We start from the raw sequence: 26,727 nt of genomic DNA on the forward strand, positions 1-26,727 counted from the left end.
CAAAGTATGCATTAAATGAATTACCAAAAGGAGTAAACATAGTAATCATGGGTGACTTTAACTTAAAAAAATGTTGGGACAAGATGACAATGAAAGGTGGAGAGGACCTTTAGGTAAATAAACTACTGGATATGACCATTGAATATACAATGACTCAGTGGGTAAAGGAGAATACCAGATATAAAAACAATGAAGAACTGTTGAGACTAGACTTAATATTTACAACAGAGCCTGAAACTGTGGATAAAACATCAAGAAATGCAGTTGAAAAATAGTAAGAATAGAATATCAGGACAATATAAGGTTGGTACAAAAGAAGTAAAAAAAAAGTTGGTTCGGAAAAGGGCCTAGGAATAATTATTAACAAAGACATGTCACCAGACAAGCATATAAACAAAAATAGTCAGAGTAACCTACAATTTACTAAGAACAATAAAAGTGGCCTTTAACTACATGGGTCGGGAAATGGTAAAGAAAATATTAGTCACACAGATAAAACCAAGATTGGAGTACACTGCAACACTATGGACACCTAACACAAAAAAGAATATAAAGAAATTAGAAAGAATTCAAAGAGTAATGACAAAGATGGCACCAACACATTAAAAATTGACATATAAACAAAGATTGACCAAACTGGAACTAACAACCCTGGAACAAAGAAGAGAAAGAGATGCACTGGCCATTTACAGAATCATGAAAGGTATGGAAGTCCTTGATAGAGAAGATTTATTAAAGTGGGACAGAAGAAAAACAAGAGGACACAAAAAGAAGCTCAAAAAGGAATAGTTTTCCACACAGAGTGATAGATGTCTGGAACAAATTGGACGAAAAAATAGTATGTGCCAAAATCATAGAAGAATTTCAGAACAAACTAGATGGTGAGAGACACAAAGACAGGTCACTACGACCATAGCTCCCTTCCTGAATAATAGACCTAGGTAAATACATACATATATATATATATATATATATATATATATATATATATAATATGTTTGTGTATATATATTATATATATATATATGTATTACCTAGTTGTATTTACCTAGTTGTATTTTACGGGAAGGGGAGCTATGCTCGTGGGGTCCCGTCTTCATATCTCATTTTATCTAAACTATTTTTAAATTCATGTATTGTTTTTGCATACACCACTTTCTCATCTAACTTGTTCCAACTGTTTATTACTCTGTGAGGAAAGCTGTTCTTTTTCAAGTCTCTTCTATAGCTGTCTTTTTTTATTTTCTTTCCGTGTCCTCTTGTATTTCTGTCATCCCATTTTATCAGATTCTCTCTATCAGTAATTTCTATGCCTTTCATGATTCTGTAAATAGCTATCAAATCTCCTCTCTCTCTTCTTTGCTCTAGTGTCTGTAGTTCAAGTTTTTCTAGTCTCTCTTCATATGATAGTTTTGAGAGTGTTGGTGCCAGTTTTGTAATTGCTCTTTGTATTCTTTCAAGTTTTTTTATACATTTTTTTGTACTTGGTGACCATATCGTTGCTGCATATTCCAATCTTGGTCTTATCAGGGTGATTAGGATTTTCTTCACCATTTCTTCATCCAGGTATGTAAATGCAACTTTGATTGTTCTTATTAAATCATAAGTTTTTCCAAAAATCTTATTTATATGTTTCTCAGGTGACATATTATTCATAACAATGACTCCCAGGTCCTTCTCATTTTCTACTTTTTTTATTCCTTCTTCTCCCAATTTATATGCTCCTGTTATTCTGTTTTTGCTTTTTCCAAATTTCATTATACTACACTTTTTTGTATTGAACTCCATCTCCCACTTCCTACTCCATTCCTGTACTTTATTTAGATCTCTCTGTAGTGATTCACAATCTTCATCAGTTTTCACTCTTTTCAGTAGTTTTGCATCATCTGCAAAGAAGCTCATATAGCTTTCAATTTCTTCATCCATATCATTAATATATATAGCAAACATTATTGGGGCCAGAACTGTTCCCTGCGGAACACCGCTTATTACTTCATCCCATTTTGAGTGCTGGTTTCTTATCACTACTCTCATTTTTCTTTCTTGCAAAAAGTCTTCCATCCAATTTAGTAGTTTTCCCTGTATTCCTCCTTGAGTTTCTAATTTCTTAAGCAACTTCTTATGTGGTACTTTGTCAAAAGCTTTTTTTAGGTCTAGAAATGCACAGTCCGCCCATCCATCTCTTTCTTGTATTATATCTATTAGCCTTGAATAGAAACATATTAAATTGGTGACGCATGATTGTCCTTGTCTGAATCCAAATTGCCTTGGATTTAACACTTTGTTTTTTTTCTAAATATTTTACCCATCTACTTTTGATCATTCTTTCACAAATTTTTGCTATTGTACTTGTTAGAGAGACTGGTCTATAGTTGGTAGGTTCTTCTTTATTTCCTCCTTTATATATAGGTACTATATTTGCTTTTTTCCAATCTTCTGGAACTTTTCCTTCTTTCAAGGAACTGTTTAGTATGCTATGTATTTTGTCTGCCAGTTCATTCCTGCATTCTTTCAGTATCCAGTTTGCTATATCATCTGGTCCATGCGATTTTCTGACATCAAGATTACTCAAGTGTGTCAATATTTCATTCTTTGTTACTTCTATTTCTTCCATAGGGGGGACTTTCTCTTTCCATTCAATCTCTTCAGGTTGTATGTTCTCCCTTGTAAACACTGATTTAAAATGTTTGTTCATATTTTCCGCCATTTCCATTTCCTCAGTGTATTCAACTCCCTCTTGTCTTAATTTCTCCAAGTCTTGGTTGATTTTCAGTTTATAGTATACAAATCAGTAGAATAGTATTGGTTGATCTTTAAACTTATCTATGACATCTTTTTCATATTTTCTCTTTTCTTCTCTGCACGTTTGTACATATTCATTTCTATAACCGGTATATATTTTCCATTTTTCAGGTCTTCTGTCTTTTTTCCATCTGGTCCAGGCTTTGTCTCTTTTATCTTTTAACTCCCTACAACTTTTGTTGTACCAGCATTTTACATATTCTTTTTCTTGTTTTTGTCTTGGGACATACTTTTCCACTCCTTTTTTGTAAATTTTTGTCAAAATATTCCATTTCTCTTCCACTGTTGTTTCTTCTTTGTATATTTCTTCCCAGTTTTCTTGTTGAAAGAATTCTCTTATTTTATCAAAGTTTGTTTTTTCATACATCATTCTTCTTTTTCTATATTGCTCATTTCTTTTCATATATTTTTCTTCATTAAGTTCCAGTTCAATCAATATGTGGTCACTTTTACTTATTGGTGTTTTATATTCAATCTTGTCCACTATTCTAGGTTCAGATGTAATTATTATGTCTAGTCTCGATGGTTCTTCTTCATTTCTATACCTGGTGTTCTCCTGTATCCATTGTGTCATTGTATGGTCAGTAATCATCTCAAGTAGAGCGTTTCCCCATGAGCCGTCTCCACCCTTTACTGTCATTTCTTCCCAGCAGATTTCTTTGCAATTAAAGTCGCCCATTATAACTATTCTTCCTCCATCTTCCATTATTTTATTTAATGTTATCTTTGTGTCCTCTAACATATTTTTATGTTCACTCTCTTCCCATGAGGCTGTTTTTCGGAGGCACATAATTTATCACAAATTTTCTGTTCTTCTTATCTCTGTCTTCCACTTCTATCATAATCATCTCTACTGTATTCTTTCCATATATGACACCCTTCACGTTTATATCCTTCTTAGTCAGGAACATAACTCCACCCCCTTGCTTTTTCTCTCTGTTTTTAATCCAATAATTATATACATCATGTCCTACACTGTTGGGTGGTAGTGGGCCTTTTAATTTTGTTTCTACAATTCCCATTATGTCCGGTTCTTTTTCTTTCAAATAATCATTCAGCTCATTCAATCCTGTTATTAATCCATCTATATTTGTGTAAGACACTCTTAGTTTTCTGTCACTTCCATTGTGTTCTCTGTTTCCCTTTTGTTTTTCTCTTGTATGTCGAACTGCCTTAGTTTCATATTCACTACTCTCCAATAGAATCTCTCTTTCTCTGACTCCATTCTGCTCTCGTTTTTTTTCTTAGCTTCAAGTCTTTTCTGCTTTTCTTCCTCTCTTTCCTCTTTATTCATTTCCCTTTTTATCCATACATTTTTATATCGTTCACTTGTTGCTAGTTTCCCTGTTTTGGATAAGATATTCTCTGCCGTCGTTTGTGACCTGAATTTAATCTTAATTGGTCTGGTCTTATCTGTACTATACTTTCCGAGTCTGAATTTTTCCTCAATTTCCTTCATAATTTCTGGTTCATCTTCCTGAACTAATTTTAGTAAACTGCTTACTTTTTAAATTTCCTCATTGGTTCTTGAGTTTCTATCTGGGTTATGTTTCTCTTCCATTCCTAATATGATTATACATTTCTTTTTGTCAGCTAAGTCTCTTACTATATTCTCCTTCTGTCTCATCACTTTAATAACTGAGTCTTCAGTTTGTTCTCTCATTTGCTGTTTAATTATATCAGTAAATGCAACTTTACTGTTTTCTTTTATCGACTTCCATCCCTCTCTGTTTTCTTTACTATTCCTCTTCAATTCCTCATTCTCCACCTTTACTTCTTTTAACTGTCTTTTCAGGTTTTCTATTTCACCAGTTAAGTTTTTGTTCGCCTTCTCTAGTTCTTCCAATTTTTCAACTCTTTGTAGAATGTTGTTAACATGACCGAACCTACGCTCCAAGTCCTCGATCATCTTATCGACCTTCTCTTCTAGTCTTGTCAGTCGGGGGGTGGGTGGGGGTGGGGGGTAGGGGGGTTTGTGTCCCCCCCACCCTCTTTAAATCCCTGGAAAATATTCTCATCACTTTCTACTGTATTGCTCTTATCTATACTTCTAATCTTTACATTTTTATTAGACATTTCATCGTCGTCGGGGGGCCGTTTGTTTACCTTTCGCCTGTCTGCCTGGGCCAAGTCTACTACTTCCTCATTTCCTTCCATTTCCCTCAGTAATCCCTCCCCTTCTCCTCTTTCCCTACTTTCCTACTACCCCACGAGCAATTTCCCCCCCACCCTGTAAATACAATAGGCACTTCTCTTTGCGTTGGGATCCACAAAACTTCAATTTTCTTCAGAACGTCTTCTAAGCCGTCCGTTCGTTGAAGTGTGTGTATTTACCTAGTTGTATTTACCTAGTTGTATTTTACGGGAAGGGGAGCTATGCTCGTGGGGTCCCGTCTTCATTTCTCATTTTATCTAAACAATTTTTAAATTCATGTATTGTTTTTGCACACACCACTTTCTCATCTAACTTGTTCCAACTGTCTATTACTCTGTGTGGAAAGCTGTTCTTTTTCAAATCTCTTCTATAGCTGTCTTTTTTTATTTTCTTTCCGTGTCCTCTTGTATTTCTGTCATCCCATTTTATCAGATTCTCTCTATCAGTAATTTCTATGCCTTTCATGATTCTGTAAATAGCTATCAAATCTCCTCTCTCTCTTCTTTGCTCTAGTGTCTGTAGTTCAAGTTTTTCTAGTCTCTCTTCATATGATAGTTTTGAGAGTGTTGGTGCCAGTTTTGTAATTGCTCTTTGTATTCTTTCAAGTTTTTTTATACATTTTTTTGTACTTGGTGACCATATCGTCGCTGCATATTCCAATCTTGGTCTTATCAGGGTGATTAGGATTTTCCTCACCATTTCTTCATCCAGGTATGTAAATGCCACTTTGATTGTTCTTATTAAATTATAAGTTTCTCCAAAAATCTTATTTATATGTTTTTCAGGTGACATATTATTCATAACAATGACTCCCAGGTCCTTCTCTTTTTCTACTTTTTTTATTCCTTCTTCTCCCAAATTATATGATCCTGTTATTCTGTTTTTGCTTTTTCCAAATTCCATTATACTACACTTTTTTGTATTGAACTCCATCTCCCACTTCTTACTCCATTCCTGTACTTTCTTTAGATCTCTCTGTAGTGATTCACAATCTTCTTCAGTTTTCACTCTTTTCAGTAGTTTTGCATCGTCTGCAAAGAAGCTCATATAGCTTTCAATTCCTTCATCCATATCATTAATATATATAGCAAACATTATTGGGGCCAGGACTGTTCCCTGCGGGACACCGCTTATTACTTCATTCCATTTTGAGTGCTGGTTTCTTATCACTACTCTCATTTTTCTTTCTTGCAAAAAGTCTTCCATCCAATTTAGCAATTTACCTTGTATTCCTCCTTCGGATTCTAGTTTCTTAAGCAACTTCTTATGTGGTACTTTGTCAAAAGCTTTCTTTAGGTCTAGAAATGCACAGTCTGCCCATCCATCTCTTTCTTGTATTATATCTATTAGCCTTGAATAGAAACATATTGAATTGGTGACGCATGATCGTCCTTGTCTGAATCCAAATTGCCTTGGATTTAGTACGTTGTTTTTTTTCCAAGTATTTTACCCATCTATTTTTGATAATTCTTTCACAAATTTTTGCTATTGTACTTGTTAGAGAGACTGGTCTATAGTTGGTAGGTTCTTCTTTATTTCCTCCTTTATATATAGGTACTATATTTGCTTTTTTCCAATCTTCTGGAACTTTTCCTTCTTTCAAGGAACTGCTTATTATGCTATGTATTTTGTCTGCCAGTTCATTCCTGCATTCTTTCAGAATCCAGTTTGCTATTTCATCTGGTCCATGTGATTTTCTGACATCAAGATTACTCAATTGTATCAATATTTCATTCTTTGATACTTCTATTTTTTCTATAGGGGGGACTTTCTCTTTCCATTCAATCTCTTCAGGTTGTATGTTCTCCCTTGTAAACACTGATTTAAAATGTTTGTTCATAATTTCCGCCATTTCCATTTCCTCAGTGTATTCAACTCCCCCTTGTCTTAATTTCTCCAAGTCCTGTTTGTTTTTCAGTTTATTGTTTACAAATCTGTAGAATAGTTTTGGTTGATCTTTACATTTTTCTATGACGTCTTTTTCATATTTTCTCTTTTCCTTTCTGCACGCTTGTACATATTCATTTACATAACAAGTATATATTTTCCATTTTTCAGTATTCTGTCCTTTTTCCATCTGGTCCAGGCTTTGTCTCTTTTGTCTTTTAACTCCCTACAACCCTTGTTGTACCAGCATTTTACATATTCTTTTTCTTGTTTTTGTCTTGGGACATACTTTTCCACTCCTTTTTTGTAAATTTTTGTCAAAATATTCCATTTCTTTTCCACTGATGTTTCTTCTTTGTATATTTCTTCCCAGTTTTCTTGTTGAAAGAATTCTCTTATTTTATCAAAGTTTGTTTTTTCATACATCATTCTTCCTTTTCTATATTGTTCATTTCTTGATATATTTTTCTTCATTAAGTTCCAGTTCAATCAATATGTGGTCACTTTTACCTATTGGTGTTTTATATTCAATCTTGTCCACTATTCTAGGTTCAGATGTAATTAATAAGTCTAGTCTCGATGGTTCTTCTTCATTTCTATACCTAGTGTTCTCCTGTATCCATTGTGTCATTGTGTGGTCAATAATCATCTCAAGTAGAGCGTTTCCCCATGAGTCATCTCCACCCTTTACTGTCATTTCTTCCCAGCAGATTTCTTTGCAATTAAAGTCGCCCATCATAACTATTCTTCCTCCATCTTCCATTATTTTATTTAATGTTATCTTTGTGTCCTCTAACATACTTTTATGTTCACTCTCCTCCCATGAGGCTGTTTTTGGAGGCACATAATTTATCACAAATTTTCTGCTCTTCTTATCTCTGTCTTCCACTTCTATCATAATCATCTCTACTGTATTCTTTCCATATATGACACCTTTCACATTTATATCCTTCTTAGTCAGGAACATAACTCCACCCCCTTCCTTTTTCTCTCTGTTTCTAATCCAATAATTGTATGCATCATGTCCTACACTGTTGGGTGGTAGTGGGCCTTTTAATTTTGTTTCTACAATTCCCATTATGTCCGGTTCTTTTTCTTTCAAATAATCATTCAGCTCATTCAATCCTGTTATTAATCCATCTATATTTGTGTAAGACACTCTTAGTTTTCTGCCACTTCCATTGTGTTCTCTGTTTCCCTTATGTTTTTCTTTTGTATGTCGAACTTCCTTAGTTTCCTGTTCACTACTCTCCAATAGAATCTCTCTTTCTCTGACTCCGTTCTGTTCTCGTTTTTTGCCTTAGCTTCCAGTCTTTTCTGCTTTTCTTCCTCTCTTTCCTCTTTATTCATTTCTCTTTTTATCCATATCTTTTTGTATTGTTCACTTGTTGCTAGTTTCCCTGTTTTGGATAAGATATTCTCTGCCGTTGTTTGTGACTTGAATTTAATCTTAATTGGTCTGGTCTTGTCTGTGCTATACTTTCCGAGTCTAAATTTCTCTTCGATTTGTTTCATAATTTCTGGTTCATCTTCCTGAACTGATTCTAGTAATTGGCTTACTTTTTCATTTTCCTCTTTGATTCTTGTGGTTCTATCTGTGTTGTGTTTCTCTTCCATTCCTAATATAATTATACATTTCTTCTTGTCTGCTAAATCTCTTACTATATTCTCCTTTTGTCTCATCACTTTAATAACCGAGTCTTCAGTATGTTCTTTCAATTGCTGTTTGACTATGTCAGTGAATGAAACCTTATTTCCTTCTTGGGTTTTCTTCCAATTTTTACTTTCTTTAGCTATCGTTTCTCTGTTTTCTTTACTATTCTTCTTCAATTCCTCATTCTCCACCTTTACATCTCTTAACTGTCTTTTTAGGTCTTCTATTTCATCAGTTAAGTTTTTATTCGCCTTTTCTAGTTCTTCCAATCTTTCAACCCTTTGTAAAATGGTGTTCATATGACCTAACCTACTCTCCAAGTCCTCGATCACCTTATCAACCTTCTTCTCTAGTCTTGTCAGTCGGGGGGGGGTTTGTGTCCCCCCCACTCTCTTTAAATCCCTTGAAAATATTCTCATCACTTTCTACTGTATTGTTCCTATCTATACTTCTAATCTTTACATTCTTATTAGACATTCCGTCGTCCTCCAGCTCGTCTTGCGGTCGTTTGTTTACTTTTCGGCGGTCTGTTAGGACCAAGTCCTCTACTTCCTCATTACCTTCCATTTCCCCAGCAATCCCTCCCCTTCTCCTCTTTCCTTACTTTCCCACTAACCCACGAGCAATTTCCCCCCACCCTGTAAATACAAAAAGGCACTTCTCTTTGCGTTGGGATCCACAATCTGCACTTTTCTTCAGAACGTCATCCAAGCCGTCCATTCGCTGAAGTGTGTGTGTGTGTGTGTGTGTAAAAGAAAAAAAAAAAAAAAAAGAGATAGAAAGGAAGATGGAGATCTTGCAAAGGTAGATGCATGGAGTGAGAAGGGGGCATTGGTTGTTGATGCTGCAATGATCATTGGTGTGTAGAAGAAGATCATTGGCTGTTGTAGTGACATGCAGAATGCAATGAGATGTTGGAGAAGGGAGGTTGTTCAACATCTTGGTGCTGGCGTGGAGGCGGCGGGCATCATAGATGCTGGAGGATGCCGCAAAAAGGGGTTGTCTCATAGTAGATGCTGGAGAATGCAGAGAAGCAATGCAGCAGTGCTTCATAGTAGGATGTTGGATGAAGTGGGATTTGCTTGTAGTGCTTGTTCGATGGAGTGAAGCAATGCAGTGGTGTTTCGTAGTGATGCTGGGTGATGCACAGTGTAGAAATAGGACTCTTTGCTTTGTAGTAGGATGCTGGACAATGCTGCTAAGAGTGGTTGCCTTGTATTGATACTTGGCGATGCAGGGGAGAGGGGTCTGTGCCTCGAGTGTGATGCTGGATTTCCACAAAGATCATAGAGTTGGGAGATGGCTATGTTCAACCAGAGCCACTGTTGTAGGGTTGTTGCTTTGGAGGAATGTTAGAATTGTTGCTTGGAATCCTACTTATGCCACCAGAATGTAGATTTGTAGTTCTATCTACATTAAAGCTAATGGTGTTTGGAGAGACAAAGTCTGAGCAGTCTCTTCTTTAATGTTCCAGTGTTCTCTCTGGTTTATACAAGATGCAATCTATGAAGAAGCCACAGGGGGTTGCCAGATTCTACATACATTTACATATATACAAAGGTTGCCATATTTATATGAAAAAAAGTTCATCACATTGGTTGAGTGACGATGACAAATGCTGCTTCTATTGTAGTTGAGGAATGCAGTCTCTTTTGTCCAACACAAGTGTCCAGGGTGTTGGCTGGAAAGTGTAGTCCTCAGGTCACTAGGGGCAATAGAATGCCCCTTGGCTTCAGATCTAAGGAACAATAGAGAGTCCCTCGAGAGTTGGCTTGAAGATGTTAGAGCACTGGTTGTTTCATATGCATGTGTACACGCATGTGCACACTGGACATCAAAGGGGTTGACAACACTACTCCATCCATGCACACTGAATGGCTACGGCAACATGACACATCCCTGACACAGTCCTACCTTTACCTCAAACCACTCGCTCTCCATTTCTAATTCTAACACAGGTTATACTACTCTTGTAAAAACTCCTGACTGCTCTTAACAGCTCTGCCTCAATCCCATATATCTAACATTTCTCCCACAGTGCTTTCCTGTCTATCTAGTTATAAGCCTTTTCCAAATCTGCAAAGGCCCCAAAATACATCCTCAACTTTAGCTAAAGCTCTCTCACATATCTGTCTTACCACAAAAATCTGATCTATGGAACCCCTACCTTTCCTAATCCCACACTGTTCCTCACCAATTACTTCTTCTGTTCCTCTCCTAATCCTCTCAATTAAAACCATCCCATAAGCCTTCCCAACTACACTCAACAAACTGATACCTCTACATTCACATTTGTCCCCTTTTTCCTTGTAAAGCAGAACTATACAGGCACTCCTCCAGTCCTTCAGCATTCTGCCTTCCCTTAGACACACACTGAATAACCTTACTAGCCAGTCCTCTATTACAAACTTTATGAAACAAACATATAAAAAGAAAATATATATAAAATTGATAGTCATATATATATATATATATATATATATATATATATATATATATATATATACATATATATATATATATATATATATATATATATATATATGTATACATAAGTGGAGTAGGAAACACAGGAGTCTTAGTATGACTTTTTTCCTGACTAGTTTCACAGGTATGCTTTTTCAAAGGAAAAGCATACCTGCGAAACTAGTCAGGAATATACTCAGACTAAGACTCCTGTGTTTCCTACTCCACTTACGTCAACCTGTCAGAATGTCTCAACATATATATATATATATATATATATATATATATATATATATATATATATATATATGTATATATATATATATTTTGGGCAAAGTCTTTCTCGTAAACAATTCCTGTTAAATGCTAAAGCACAAGTGGCGCATATTCTAGTCTAGGCCTTGTCAGTGTGACCAATATTTTGTTAAGCGTTTCTTCGTCCAAATATGTAAATGTCACTTTTATTGATCTTAGCAAATTGTAGGATTCTCCAACAATTTGCTAAGATCAATAAAAGTGACATTTACATATTTGGACGAAGAAACGATTAACAAAATATTGGTCACACTGACAAGGCCTAGACTAGAATATGCGGCAACATTGTGGTCACCCAGTACCAAAAAGAATATAAAGAAAATACTATAGAAAGAATCCAGAGAGCAGCAACAAAAATAACACCTGCACTTACAAACTTGTCATATGAGAAGAGATTGGCTAAACTAGATTAACCGACTCTGTAGCAAAGAAGAGACAGAGGTGACCTACTGACCATCTATAGAATCAGGAAAGGCACAGAAATATTTGATAGAGAGGACTTGTTCAACTGGGACTGGAGAAGCACAAGAGGACATGGAAAGAAAATAAAAAAACATAGCTACAGAAGAGATCTGAAGAAAAACAGTTTTCCACATAGAGTGGTAGACACTTGGAACAAACTGGACAAGGAAATAGTGTGCGCAAAAACCATTCATGAGTTTAAAAGCAAATTAGACACTGCGAGATACAAAGGCGGGACACCACGAGCGTAGCTCCCCTTCCCGCAAAATACTAGGTAAATATATATATATATATATATATATATATATATATATATATATATATATATATATATATATATATATATATATATATATTGAGGTGTGAAGACAGAATGAGTGGTAGGGTGGTGAGTTTAAACGCCAAGAATCCGTTGAAGTTTTATTTCTGACGTTTCGTCCAACTAGGACTTCTTCAGAGTGTACACAAATAGAACAATGACAACTTATATACCCGCACAGCTCACCCCGTTCCCCCTCGGGTATATAAGTTGTCATTGTTCTATTTGTGTACACTCTGAAGAAGTCCTAGTTGGACGAAACGTCAGAAATAAAACTTCAACGGATTCTTGGCGTTTAAACTCACCACCCTACCACTCATATATATATATATATATATATATATATATATATATATATATATATATATATATATATTTCAGATTCAAGAATATGGTACATGGTTTTTAAGCACAACACATGCTAAGTCAAAAAGAAAACTACCTTACACTTATACAACAGGGTCAGCAATGAGAAAAAGTGCTCTTCCTACCAAATGTGCATCTCTAGAACTGTGAAGTGCACAATTTCATAGGTATTTTGTAATTTTTTTCATGAATTAGGAGATGGTTATTGACATTATGCTTAACCCCTTCCATACGGTGCCGCATACGTAGGCATCATGAGGAGCAAGTGGATACGCGAGGCTGCCATATCGGCGTCTTGCTTATATTTATTGTAGTTGCCCCTCCGTAATGACATACTTTCTAAACTGAATGTAATCACATTTTCTATGGTTATCAAAATTCATGGGTGAAAGAGAGAACGATCGATATAAGCGGTGACTATATTTTATGATGCGAGTATTATTACATGTCGTACGGCTGGCATTGGCTGCTGCCCGCGAGATTTAAGGCCCATACTGAAGAGGTTAAGGATAATATAATGTAAAAGTATAAAGAGAATTAAAGATAAAAAAATGTCTCATTACAGGTAGTCGTCGACTTACGACCGAGTTCGGTTCCGACAGACAGGTCGTAAGTCGATCTGGACGCAAGTCGGTCTATATATATATATATATACAGTATATATTACCCTTTATATATATATATATATATATTTATATATATATACATATAGTATATTATATTTAGCATACTGAAATAATCTTAGCATATTTGAACTATGTTGTATAGTATTTTTTACCTTTTTATAATTTCATCTGATTTTCTTTGGGAAACGTAGCCTGGGCCTAAGCATATTGAATAAAATCCTATCATCTTTGACCTATGATATCTAATACTGTATTTGTTAACCTTTTTATTATTTTACCATCAGACTTTCTTTAGGAAACGTATGCATACTGAATAGAATCTTATTATCTTTGAGCTACGTTGTTTAATATTCATTAACTTTTTTATCATTTTCGTTAGGAAACGTAGCCTAGGCCTACGCATACTAAATAAAGTCCTGTCATCTTTGACCTACAAATACTTTTTTGTTGGTTACATTAAAATCATTGTAAAGCAAAATTAGGGGAAAAAAATTCAAAACACATTCTTTTCGTTTACGTACTGTACCGAAAATATTGTTATCGACAACAGACTAGGCATAATCAAAGTTTACTGTTACATTTTATATCGCAAAACATAAAAATACAAAATGCTGTACCGAACATTTTGTCATCGACATCAGCCTAGGCATAAAAAATACTGTTACATTTTATTAATTGCAAAACATAAAAATACAAAATGTAAGGCAAAATTAGGATTTTTTTTTCAAAACACATTCTTTTCGTTTACGTACTTTACCTAACATATTGTTATCAACAACAAACTAGCCTAGGCATAAAAAGTTTCTGTTATATTTTATTAATTGCAAAACATATAAAAATACAAAATGCAATGCAAAATTAGGAAACATTTTCCTTCAAACAAACAAAATGAAAGAATATTTAGCTGGTTGGGATGCTGATGCTGCCGGCAGCCTGCCAAAACTATCGTACTTGCGTCTCGCGGCGTGCAGAGTAATAGTATTGCACCGCCAACCATAACATTGCAATTCTATTACTCTATTAAATGTTTGATATTATTGCAACATCTCGTGGTCGTAAAGTCAATCAGTCGTAAGTCGCATAGGTCGTAAGTCGACGACTACCTGTATATTGAATATTATCAATAATATTGAGTGAAATTTGGGAGTGCAGCAATTTTGCAGTACCTATACACAAACCAACACTATACAAGACAGTTTCAAGGGAACAGCAGAGGAATAGTTGTACTCCATAAATAGCATCATTCCTGGAGTACAGATTTTACTCTATCATAGCCAAAAATTATGTTTTTACCTAGTTGTATTTTATGGGAAGGGGAGCTATGCTCGTGGTGTACCGTCTTCATATCTCATTTTATCTAAACTTTTTAAATTCATGTATTGTTTTTGCACACACCACTTTCTCATCTAACTTATTCCAAATGTCTATTACTCTGTGAGGAAAGCTGTTCTTTTTCAGATCTCTTCTATAACTGTCTTGATTTTCTTTCCGTGTCCTCTTGTATTTCTATCATCCCATTTTATTAGATCCTCTCTATCAATAGTTTCTATGCCTTTCATGATTCTATAGTTATCAAATCTCCTCTCTCTCTTCTTTGCTCTAATGTCTGTAGCTCAAGTTTTGCTAGTCTCTCTTCATATGATAGTTTTGAGAGTGTTGGTGCCAATTTTGTAATTGCTCTTTGTATTCTTTCAAGTTTTGTTATACATTTTTTTGTACTTGGTGACCACATTGTTGCTGCATATTCCAATCTTGGTATTATCAAAGTGATTAGTATTTTCTTCACCATTTCTTAGTATTTACCTAGTTATATTATACAGGAAGAGAGCTATGCTTGTGGTGACCTGTCTTTGTATCTTTCAGCATCAAGTTTTTTGTTAAAATCTTGAATAGTGTTTGCACACACTGTTTCTTTAATTATTCCAGATATCCAGCACTCTGTGTGGCAAGCTATTTTGTTTCAGATCTCTTCTATAGTTACCCTTTTAGAGTTTCTTTTTGTGTCCTCTTGTTTTTCCATTGTCACATTTTAGTAAATCATTCCTATCAAGGATTTCCATTCCTTTCATGATTCTATAGTCAGTAATCACCTCTTTCTCTTCTCTGCTCCAGTGTTGGTAGTTCCAATTTGGATAATCTTTGTTCGTATGTTAATTTGGAAAGAGTTGGTGTGAACTTTGTCATTGCTCTCTGTATTCTTTCTAATTTCTTTATATTCTTTTTTGTACTGGGTGTCCATAGTGTCGCTGTGTATTCCAGTTTTGGTCTTATTAAATGTAACTAATTTTTTTTTTTTTTTTTTTTTTTTAGTTCTCTCATCCAAATAGTCAAATGCCACTTTCACTGACCTTAATAGGTTGAAGGTGTCTCTGACTATTTTGTTGATATTTTTGTCCGGTGTCATGTCTTTGCTGATTATCACGCCAAGGTCTCTTTCCGAGCTCCTTTTTTTTTTTCTTCTTCACCAATTTAATTTTTTTTTTCTTTTTAATTCTGTTTTTATTTCTTCCAATCTCCAATATACAGACGCTCCTTAACTAACATTTTAGTTACGTTCCGAACTGCCGAACGTAAGTTGAAAATGAACGTAAGTTGTTACTGTACTATACATCCGTAAATTCTATTACCGTATCTTACAAAACACCCCTATATCATTAATTATACACATAACGTTGTAAAATAATAACATTAATTTCAAATAAATTAAATTCAAGCAACATAAATTGAGATGGTGGAGGATGGGAGGATGAGGATGAGGCAAGGCATTTTCAGTCTGTCGTTTGTGCAATGTAAACAATGGACACAGCGTCATGCGTAAGTATCGTTTGAACTACGGAGAGCACGCTAAACTAAAAAAATCACTCAAAAAAATTGTTTTTACAATTTTTTTTTTACAGTCAGTTCAAACGTAAAATCGAAAAAACGTAAAACGAATGAATGTAAGTAGAGGAGCGTCTGTATTACATTTCTTGATATTGAAGTTCACTTCCCACTTTTGAGTACATTTCCAGATTTTGTCCAGGTCTGATTGTAATGATTCACAATCCTCCTCTATTCTTACTTTCTTTAGTATTTTTGAGTCATCTGCAAAGAAATTCATATAACATTCCACTCCTTCATCCATGTCATTTATATATATGGCAAACATGATTGGAGCCAGCACTGACCCTTGTGGGACACCACTTATCATTTCTTCCCATTTCAAGTATTTGTCTCTAATTACTACCCTCATTTTTCCTTCAGTCAGGAGGTCTTCTAACCATTCCAATAATTTACCTGCGATGCCACTTATTGATTCAATTTTTCTTATTAATTTCTTGTGTGGTATTTTATCAAATGCTTTTTGTAGGTCTAGATAGGCACAGTCTGCCCATCCATCCCTTTCTTGTATTATTTCTATTAATCTCGAATAGAAGCAGATCAGGTTTGTTGTACATGATCTTCCTTGTCTAAATCCAATTGATTTGGATTCAGTATAGTTTTTTCTTCTAGATGTTTAACCCATCTACTTTTGATCACTTTTTCACATATTTTCACTACTGTGCTTGTTAGGGAGACTGGTTGGATTTCCCTTGTTTACTCATTTATATATTGGTACAATATTTGCATTTTTCCAGTCTTGTGGTATCTTTCCTTCTTTGAGCGAGCATTTATATTGTATATTTTATCCATTAACTCCTCTATGCATTCTTTCAGTATCCCATATGCAATTCCTTCCGGTCCATGCAGTTTTCTGACATCAAGGTTTTTTTATTTGGTCGCTGATTTCCTTCTGTGTTACAGTTATTTCCTTCATTGGGGGGGATTTCTGTCTCTCTATTCCCTCACAGTTAGGCGAGTTCTCAATTGTGAATACCGATTTGAAATGATTGCTCATAATTTCTGTCATTTCTTGTTCTTCTGTATATTCATAATTTCCCTGGTGCAGCTTTTCTATTTCTTGTTTGTTTTTTAGTTTACCATTCACATATCTGTATAACAGTTTAGGTTGTTCCTTGCATTTTTCTATTATTTCTTTTTCATAGTTTCTCTTTTCATCTCTGCATATTTTTACATAATCGTTTCTTGGCTTGACGTATGTTTGCCATTTGCTTGTTTTTTGTCTTTTTCCCATTTTTTCCAAGCTTTGTCTCTTTTATCCTTAGCTTCACTACATTTTTTGTTGTACCAGTTCTTTATGTATACTCTTTCTTGATTCTGTTGTGGTACATATTTGTTCATTCCCTCATTATAAATTTCTTTTAGTATCTTCCATTTCTCTTCCATCTTTGTTTCTTCCTTTAGGAATTTTTCCCAGTTTGTGTTACAATAGAAATTCTTAAGTTTCTCAAAATTCGTTTTGTTGTACATTGGTCTTCCTATTCTATGTTTCTTATTTCTTCTTAGGTCTATTTGTTCTTTTAATTCGAATTCTATTAGTACATGGCCACTCTTTCCTATTGGTGTTTTGTAATCTATTCTGTCCACAATTTCAGGTTCTGACATATTAAATCCAGTCTCGATGGTTACTCATTGTTTCTGTATCTGGGCTCTAGTCCATGGGGGCACTGCAACAGTCCCTAACCATTTGCTGTATAATACTGTGCAAATTAATACTGCACAACAGCATGCAGTTAATACCCCAGTACAGAGTATAATGATAATAACAACAACAAATAAACAAATATATATAATCAATAAATAAACAAGTACATACATCAACAAATAAATCTTAATCAAAAATAATTACTGGAATCAAGTGTATTTTGAATAGTCAAGTAAACACTAATATGTTCCTCCCTTACCTGACAAATCTTCTGATTTTGTATCTGCTTTGGCTAGGAGGTCCACATCCCTTAAAGTCTGTTCCACCATAGATTCCACAATATCTTCACCAATACCCTATAATATAATAATGTTAACATTAACAGAAATAACAGCACTAAACAACTCACAGCCCAGTCCCCCAACTTTTCATCTCAGGATGAACAAGTCTGTTATTGATAGTGATAGTATAATAATCCTTCATTCTTAAACAGACCACGCATTAAAAATCCACAGGTGATTCCTATGAAGGAAGTCAACAAAGTTGTAGGAAAAATGTAAATAAAAAGATCATATCATCTCAGTCCACCAGTGACACAGTGGTCCTCACACCTTCCCATGACCCCTCAACCTGCATGATGTCCCTTGGGGATGCACCTAGTTACCTAGTTGTATTTTACGGGATGGCAGCTATGCTCATTGTGACCCGTTTTCGTAACTTTCCACATCCAGTTTATTCTTGAACCTGTGCCCACGCGGCTGCATCAGGTTGAACAAAATTTCCTCGAGGTCTGTGATCCAAACAAAGCAGTTTCTTAACCCCTTCCATATGGTGCCGCATACGTAGGCGGCATGAGGAGCAAGTGGATATGCGAGGCTGCCATATCGGCGTCTTGATTATATTTATTGTAGTTGCCCCTGCGTAATGACATACTCTCTAAACTGTCTTCATCACATTTTCTATAGTTATCAAAATTCACGGGTTAAAGAGAGAACAATCGATATAAGCGGTGACTATATTTTATGATGCGAGTATTATTACAACACATCGTACGTCTGGCAGCTAATGCTGCCCGCGAGATTTTGGCCCGTACTGAAGAGGTTAAGGAACACATGTGCAGTACCCAACTCCATCTACATTTCATTCTAGCTAGGTCAGCAGCTAATTAGAGTGCGGGTCACCTGACCATGGATATACGCTGGATGGAAATCCCCAAAGATTCAAACTGCCTGGGGGAACCACTTGATGAGCATCCCCATCACCTGCCTTGCCATCTCCCCTTCTCCCCCTTCCCCGTCTCACTGCCTGAGTGAGCCATTACCATTTTCTTGATGCCAAACTCTAATAAAACAATTATTCTCTCCATCTGTGTTTGCCTTCCAACTCAGCTCCCCTCTACATCATGACATCTGGCACCCAATGGAGATGAAGGAGATTTGTGAGACCCATATATCCCTTCCCATCAAACCCAGAACTGGGAAGATTACCACATCTCCCCTGAACTCTCTGCATGTCAATAATCTGACCTTTGGGAGCTTCTGCAGGAGAATGCCAGTGTATTCTCCAATTTCCCTGGATGCATGCCCACCACCGAGCACTGCATGGAGCTACTCAACCCCACAAGAGTTCAACTCCACCACACTTACCCCTTCTATTAGCCCTCAAGCAACAGCTCCATAAGGACCTCCAACAATGGATTGGGATGGGCATTGTTGAGCCATTTTCCTCCCCTCACTGCTAACCTCTACTTGGTGTAAGAATGGATGGCATGCACTGCTTCTGCATAGATTGCCACCAACTCAAGGCCCAGACCAAATTTGATGCTGAACCTGTGGGTGATGCATTAGCCATATTCTCTGAGCTCTCAGAAGCCTGTTAACTTTCCAAGATAGACCTAACCACCAGCTATTGGCAGATACCTCTCACCCCCAAAACTTAACCCCTAACAGCCTTCAAGATTCACAGTGGCTTGTTCTATTTCATAGTCATGCCTTGTGCATAGTCAATACCCCTGGATGCTTCTTCCATCTGATGAGAGCTGTTCTTCGAGATGTACCACATGCTTACACCTACATTGATGACTTGTTGGTGCCCATTCCAATGTGGGAGGAACACCTGCAGTCTCTAAGGTCCTTGCTTTCTTACAGTGCCACAAACTACACACCATACCTTTTAAGTGTGGGTTCAGCTGCCTGGAACTCCCTTACCTAGGCCTTAAAGTAAGGAAAGGATGGTTCCCACTGTTGGATGTCCTTAGATGGACTGATTTCCCCAAGGATAAGACATAATTCTGCTCTTTCATGGACTCAATAAATCACTATTCTCACTTCATTCCTGCTTTTTCAGATAAGGCCCATAGTCTCACACAGCCTCCTGAAGATGAACTCCCTAGAGGTCATCCCTTGGACAGACGCCACCATAGCTGCATTCCAACAGCTAAAAGGTTCTCTTTATTTTGCCCCTGTTCTCCAACTCTTAGACTCCTCCATGCCCTTTGTTCTCAAAACTGATGCCAGCAGCACCAGACCAGGAGCAGTTCTCCTGCAGCCTCCTCCTGGACCCCAGATTACAAAGGATTACAAATGTGGAGCATGCTGACACGAGACCTTTTGGTCCATAACTAGGTTGGATGCGGAAACATTTTTTTAATCATGATAAATTAAATTAAAGAAAAATATATATAAAAATTATAATAATATAAATAATAAATAAAATAAATGCATAGGTGTAGTTAAATAATAAACAAACAAATAGTAAATAATAGTAAATTGACAGATGAGTAATAATAAAAATCAAGCAAATAATAATAAACAAAAAATAACAAATAAACATATAAATAAATGGCAGTCATTATAGCATCTTGCTTAGGTGTTTATCTAAACGGATCTTAAAGCTTCAAAATGAACTACATTGCACTGCCTCTGCAGGAAGTTTGTTCCATTCATTTGCTACATGGTTGGCAAAGTTGTTTCTACCCACTTCTAAATTAACCCCTTCACTCCAGGCCAAAATCTCGCAGGCAGCATTAGCTGCCAGATGTGGGATGTTGCGTCATAATACTCGCATTATAAAAAATAAAGTTACTGCTGTATTGCTCGTTCTCTTTCACCCGTGAATTTTGATAACCATAGAAAATATGATCAAGCCAGTTTACAGAGTATGGGGGTCACGCAGGTACAACTACAATATATATAATCAAGACGCCATCCTCGCGTACCCACTTGCTCCTTATGACGCCTACGTGGGCGTCATTGTATCGAAGGGGTTAAATCTATTTCCTGACAGTCTGAGACCATTATTTCTTGTCAGATTCTCATTCAGTGTGAAAATTTTGTCACTTTTGATGTCAATTCCCTTTAGAATCTTAAAAACCTGTATCAAGTCACCTCTGTGTCTTCATTTTTTAGGGAAAACAGATTCATATGTTTTAGTTGATTTTCGTATGATTTATTTTTGATATTTGGAGGAGGAATGGGGATGGTTCAAGGAGGGAGTCTTAAAGTGTGCAAGGATGGTGTGTGGAACAAGAAGGACAGGGGGAAATAGAAGAAAGGGTAGTGAATGGTGGGATGAGGAAACAAAGAAGGTTGTAGAAGAGAAGAAGCGAGCATTCACAGATTGGTTACAAAAGAGGACAGGGGAGTCATATGAGACGTACAAAGAAAAGAAAAGAGAAGTAAAGCAAAAGGTAAAGGCGGCAAAGAGGAGAGCAGATGTGAAATGGGGTAGGAGTATGACAGAAAATTTTGAAAGTAATAAAAAGATGTTTTGGAAAGAAATTAAGAGAGGAAGAGGAGGCGAATCAAGTAGGGAAGAAAAGGTAAAAGGTACAGATGGAGAGATGATAATGGAAGAGATGGCAGTGAGGGGAAGATGGGCAGAATATTTTAGGGAGTTGCTGAATGTGAAGGAGGATAGGGAAGGAAAGATAGCTGCAGTGGGAAATGCAAAGAAAATGAGAGTGATGAGTGAGGAGAATGGAGGAGAAATAAGGAAGGATGAGGTGAAGGCAGTTGTAAAGATGATGAAAGCAGGTAGGGCACCTGGTCTGGATGGATGTCATGCAGAATGTCTGAAAAAGGGAGGTTCAGTGATGGTGGACTGGTTGGTGAGGTTATTTAATGTTTGCTGGAGAGAGGGTAGAGCACCGGAGGACTGGAGTAGTGCCTGTATAGTTCCTCTTTACAAGGGAAAAGGGGACAAGTGTGAATGTAGTAATTTCAGAGGGATTAGCCTGTTGAGTGTAGTAGGGAAGGCTTATGGGAGGATCTTAATTGAGAGGATTAGGAGAGGAACAGAAGGAGTAATTGGTGAGGAACAGTGTGGATTTAGGACGGGTAGAGGTTGTGTAGATCAGATCTTTGTGGTAAGACAGATATGTGAGAAAGCTATAGGAAAGGGGAAGGATGTTTTTTGGGCTTTTATGGATCTGGAAAAGGCTTATGATAGGGTAGACAGAAAGGCACTGTGGGAGGTTATGCAGATTTATGGGATAGGAGGAAAGCTTTTGGGAGCTGTCAAGAGTTTTTATGAGAGTAGTAGAGCATGTGTTAGGATTAGAAATGGAGAGAGTGAGTGGTTTGAAGTAAAGGTGGGACTTCGTCAAGGATGCGTTATGTCGCCCTGGCTGTTCAACTTATACATGGATGGGGTGGTGCGAGAGGTGAATGCTAGGGTAGTGAGTCAGGGATTGGAGATGGTTAAAGAAAATGGAGAAAGGTGGGAGGTGAGCCAGCTGTTGTTTGCGGACGACACTGCGCTTGTGGCAGGGTCGGAGGAGGGATTGAGGAAGCTGGTGGCAGAGTTTGGGAGAGTATGTGATAGAAGAAAGCTAAAGATAAATGTGGGTAAAAGTAAAGTGATGAGATGTACAAGGGGTGAAAGTGGCAGTAGACTGGAAGTGAACATTAAGGGAGAGCGACTGGAGGAAGTGGATAGTTTTAGATACTTGGGTGCAAGTGTAGCAGGAAAAGGTGGAGTGAAGGTGAAGGTAGAATGTAGATTGAGAGAAGCGAGTAAATGCCTTGGTGGTTTAAAGAGTGTAATGAGGAATAGACATTTGGGAATGGATGCGAAGAGGAGACTGTATGAAGGAGTGATTGTGCCAACAGCACTGTATGGGGCAGAAACATGGAACATAAGAGAAGAAGAGAGAAGGAGTTTGAATGTGTTTGAGATAAGGTGTCTGAGAAGTATGGTGGGGGTTACTAGGCTGGATAGAGTGAGAAATGAGGAGGTGAGGAGGAGAACAGGGGTGAAAAGGGATTTGGGAGATAGGGTTGATGAAAGAATATTGGGATGGTTTGGACACATGGAAAGAATGAGTGAAGAAAGACTAGTAAAAGAGGTATGGAAGGCAGATGTGGAGGGAGTGAACATGAGGGGACGTCCTAGGATGAGGTGGATGGATGGGGTGAAGGGGGCTTTGGGGAAGAGGGGAATGTCTGTTGAGGAAGGAAGAGAGAGGACGGAAGACAGAGGTGAGTGGAGAATGGTTGTATATGGATGATGTTGTGATTGCATGAGGAGAAATGGGCAGGGGGGTGGGGGTGGGGTAGTATGTGTGAGTAAATTTTGACGCAGCCCGAAGGGATTTCTACCCGTCCTCGCCTTATATGCAAAGGGGGACGGAGAGGGGGGGTCGCCAATTAAATGAAGCGGCCTTGCTGTGGATGTGCTGTGTCTTGCGACACTGCTTCTGACCCAGGGCGGTGGGCAGGGTGCAGGGATGACCCGTCATCCAGGAGGTGCTCAGATGAGAGGAAGGGTGGGAGGGATGTGGAGTGTATTTGGTGATGTAATGGGTGGGAGTGTTTTTGTGCCTTTCCCTTTTTGGCTACCTCCCTTGGAAGGGGGAAAAACCCTTGGTATATGTATGTATGTATGTATTTGGAATCAGTCTTGTGGTTTGCCATTGTACTTTTTCCAATCTGTCAATGTCTATAGTGAGATTCTGTGACCATACGGAATCAGCATATTCCAAATGTGGACGAACTAACGATTTATATAGCTTGTTAATGAGAGATGAGCTTTTGAAGTCAAAAGATCGCGCAATAAGTCCTAGGCTGAAATACACTGCATAGATAATTTGATATCGTAACCGATAATTACACCGAGATCCTTTTCACTATCCTCTTTTGTAATCATACTTACTGTTACTTTTACCTATGTGCATAACCTTGCATTTATTTGTGTTAAATTTCATTAACCACTTTTCAGACCAATGCTGTAATTTATCTAAATCTTCTTGAATATCTAATCGATTTAAATGATCATTTGCCATTCCACAAATTACTGGAAGACACAAAGAATGCTCTAAATGAGTTACTGTAAGAGAGTGGTAACATAGTAATTATGGGTGACTTTAACACGGAGGAAATAATCTGGGAAGAAATGCTAGTAAAAGGGCGAGAAGAACTTTGGAGCAACACACTACTGGATTTGACCTTTGAATATATCTTGACACAATGGGTTAAGGAAAATACTAGATATAGAAACAATGGGGAATCATTGAAACTAAACTTAATATTCACTTCTGAACCTGCTATCATGAACAGAATGAAGTACAGGACACCAATTGGAAAGAGTGACCACATACTAATAGAGATTGAACTGAAAGAACAAAACGATGTGAGAAGGAATGAAAAATACAGAGAAGGAAGGTTAATGTACAGCAAAACAGATTTTGTAAAACTTAGAAAAAAAATTCAGAATGCAAACTGGGATGAATTTTCCAAAGAGGAAACTAAGACGGAACATAAATGGAACATATTTAAAGAAAAGTACAAATAAGGATAAATATGTACCATAGAAGATGCAAAAAGAGAAATACAGACGCTCCTCAACTTACGTTTTAGTTACGTTCCGAACGGCCGAACGTAAGTTGAAAATGAATGTAAGTTGTTACTGTACCATACATCCGTAAATTCTATTACCGTATCTTATAAAACACCCCTAAATCATTAATTATACACATAATATTGTAAAATGATAACATTAATTTCAAATAGATTAAATTCAAGCAACATAAATTGAGATGGTGGAGGAGGAGGAGAGGAGGAGGAGGATGAGGCAAGGCACGTTCAGTCTGTCGTTTGTGCCATGTAAACAATGGACGCAGCGTCATGTGTAAGTATCGTTTGAACTACGGAGAGCGCGCTAAACTAAAAAATTCACCCCCAAAAATTTTTTTTACAATTTTTTTTTTACAGTCAGTTCAAACGTAAAATTGAAAAAACGTAAAACGAATGAACGTAAGTAGAGGAGCATCTGTACATAAAATGTTGGTATAACAAAAGGTGCAATGAGGCTAAAGACAAAAGAGGCAAAGCCTGGAAAAGATGGAAAAAAAAAAAATCCAAATGACAAACATATGTAAAACTTAGGAAAGAATATGTGAATATATGCATGGAAGAAAAAAGAAACTAAGAAAAAGTTATAATAGACAAATGCAAGGATCAACCATAACTCTTTTACAGATATGTACATACATACATACATATACCAAAGGCTTTTTTCCCCCTTACATGGGAAGTAGCCAAAAAGAAAAAGGCATAGAAACCACTCCCACCCATTCCATCTTCTACATATTCCACTCCCCTCCACCCTCTTCCCTCCCTCACATCTTGGCACCTCCTGGATGATGGGTCATTCTTGCATCCTGTCCACTGCCCTGAGTAAGCAGTAAGACACAGCACATCCACAGCAAGGCCGCTTCATTAATTCGGTGACCCCCCCTCTCCATCCCCTCATGCAGAAAAGGAGAAGATGGGGAGAAATCCCTTCGGGCAGTGTCAAATGATTTCTCATACATACTCCCTCCCCCCCTCCCCCACCCCCTCATGCATCACAACATCATCCATACACAACTCTTCTCCATTTATCCCTATCTTCTGTCCTCTCCCGTCCTTCCTCAACAGACACATCTCTCTTTCGTAAAGCCCCTTTTACCACATCCATCCATCTCATCCTAGGACGCCACCTCGTATTCATTTCTTCCAACTCTGCCTTCCATACCTCTTTTACTAATATTTCTTCACTCATTCTTTCCATGTGTCCAAACCATCCCAATGCTCTTTCATCAACCCTATCTCCCAACTCCCTTTCCACCCCTGTTCTTCTCCTCACCTCCACATTTCTCACTCTATCCAGCCTCTGATACTTCTCAGACATCTCATCTCAAACACATTCAAACTCCTTCTCTCTGCCTCTCTTATGTTCCATGTTTCTGCCCCATACAGTGCTGTCTGTTATGTGTGAATTATATTGTGACATAGACCAAAGGGATTTCTCCCTGTCTTCAATTTTTCTGCATGAGGGTACGGAGAGGGGAGGTCGCTGGTTAAGTAAAATAGCCTTGCTGTGGATGTGCTGTATCCTGCTGCATTGTTTCTGATCCAGAGCAATGAGCAAGATACAGGGATGATATGTCATCCATGAGGAGCTAAGATGACAGTAAGGAACATGTTGTGGATGGGAGTGGGTACAAGTCTTTTGTGTTTGGCTACCTCCCTGGTATGGGGGGAAATATTCCTTGGTATATAGATAGAAAAGAGTGGAAGTGGTTTTTATGCCTTTGTTTTTTTTTGCTATCTCCCTTGTAAGGGGGAAAAAGCCTTTGGTATATGTATGTATATAGATAGATGTATACATAAGAATGATCCCCACTATGTTAGTCAAGAGAACTGCCAACTTCAGCCAAAAAACTGAATAACATTTTGAAAATATATACCCTTATTCTGGCATAAAAACAAAGATGTTCTCTAGGAGTCAGTTTGAGGAAATGAATATCTTGCTGAGGACAAACTCCAGTCATCTGCCTAATTTGTGCCAAGTCTTCAGGGTTTCTGGAAAACAAAGAAAAGAGACATTTATCAGTATTTGGAAATAGTTATATCCTCACATGATAGTATACTTTCACTACCTGAAAAGATATACATCAAATCTACATGTTGTACAAGTGATGTCTACTTAGTGCAATTAACCCCTTCAGCATAGTGACGCACTTGACTAATGTCCTCTGCACTACTAGACAATTTCATTTAGTTGAAGCATAGAAAGAGAGGTGTTATGAGTTAGTATAGACCTCCTTTAGTCTACCACTTGTCTCTCTGCAGACTACATTCTCTGACATTACCTATAGCCAAATCA

The 26,727-nt window shown here is 37.1% G+C and overlaps 1 protein-coding gene across 1 annotated transcript in view; it reads right to left on the bottom strand.

Annotated features, from left to right (window-relative positions):
- Positions 1-26,727, bottom strand: part of LOC143022043 (ATP-binding cassette sub-family A member 9-like) — a 152,218-nt gene that overhangs the window by 98,040 nt on the left and 27,451 nt on the right. The window contains exons 4-5 of the mRNA XM_076179981.1: positions 26,309-26,423; positions 17,837-17,933 (exon numbers count right to left, since the gene is read on the bottom strand). Coding sequence (XP_076036096.1) covers positions 17,837-17,933; positions 26,309-26,423 — 212 coding nt within the window. The remainder of the gene's footprint in view (positions 1-17,836; positions 17,934-26,308; positions 26,424-26,727) is intronic.

This window comes from Oratosquilla oratoria, chromosome 3 (genome assembly GCF_046742065.1).
Source record: "Oratosquilla oratoria isolate Oo_2021 chromosome 3, ASM4674206v1, whole genome shotgun sequence".
Taxonomy (NCBI): domain Eukaryota; kingdom Metazoa; phylum Arthropoda; class Malacostraca; order Stomatopoda; family Squillidae; genus Oratosquilla; species Oratosquilla oratoria.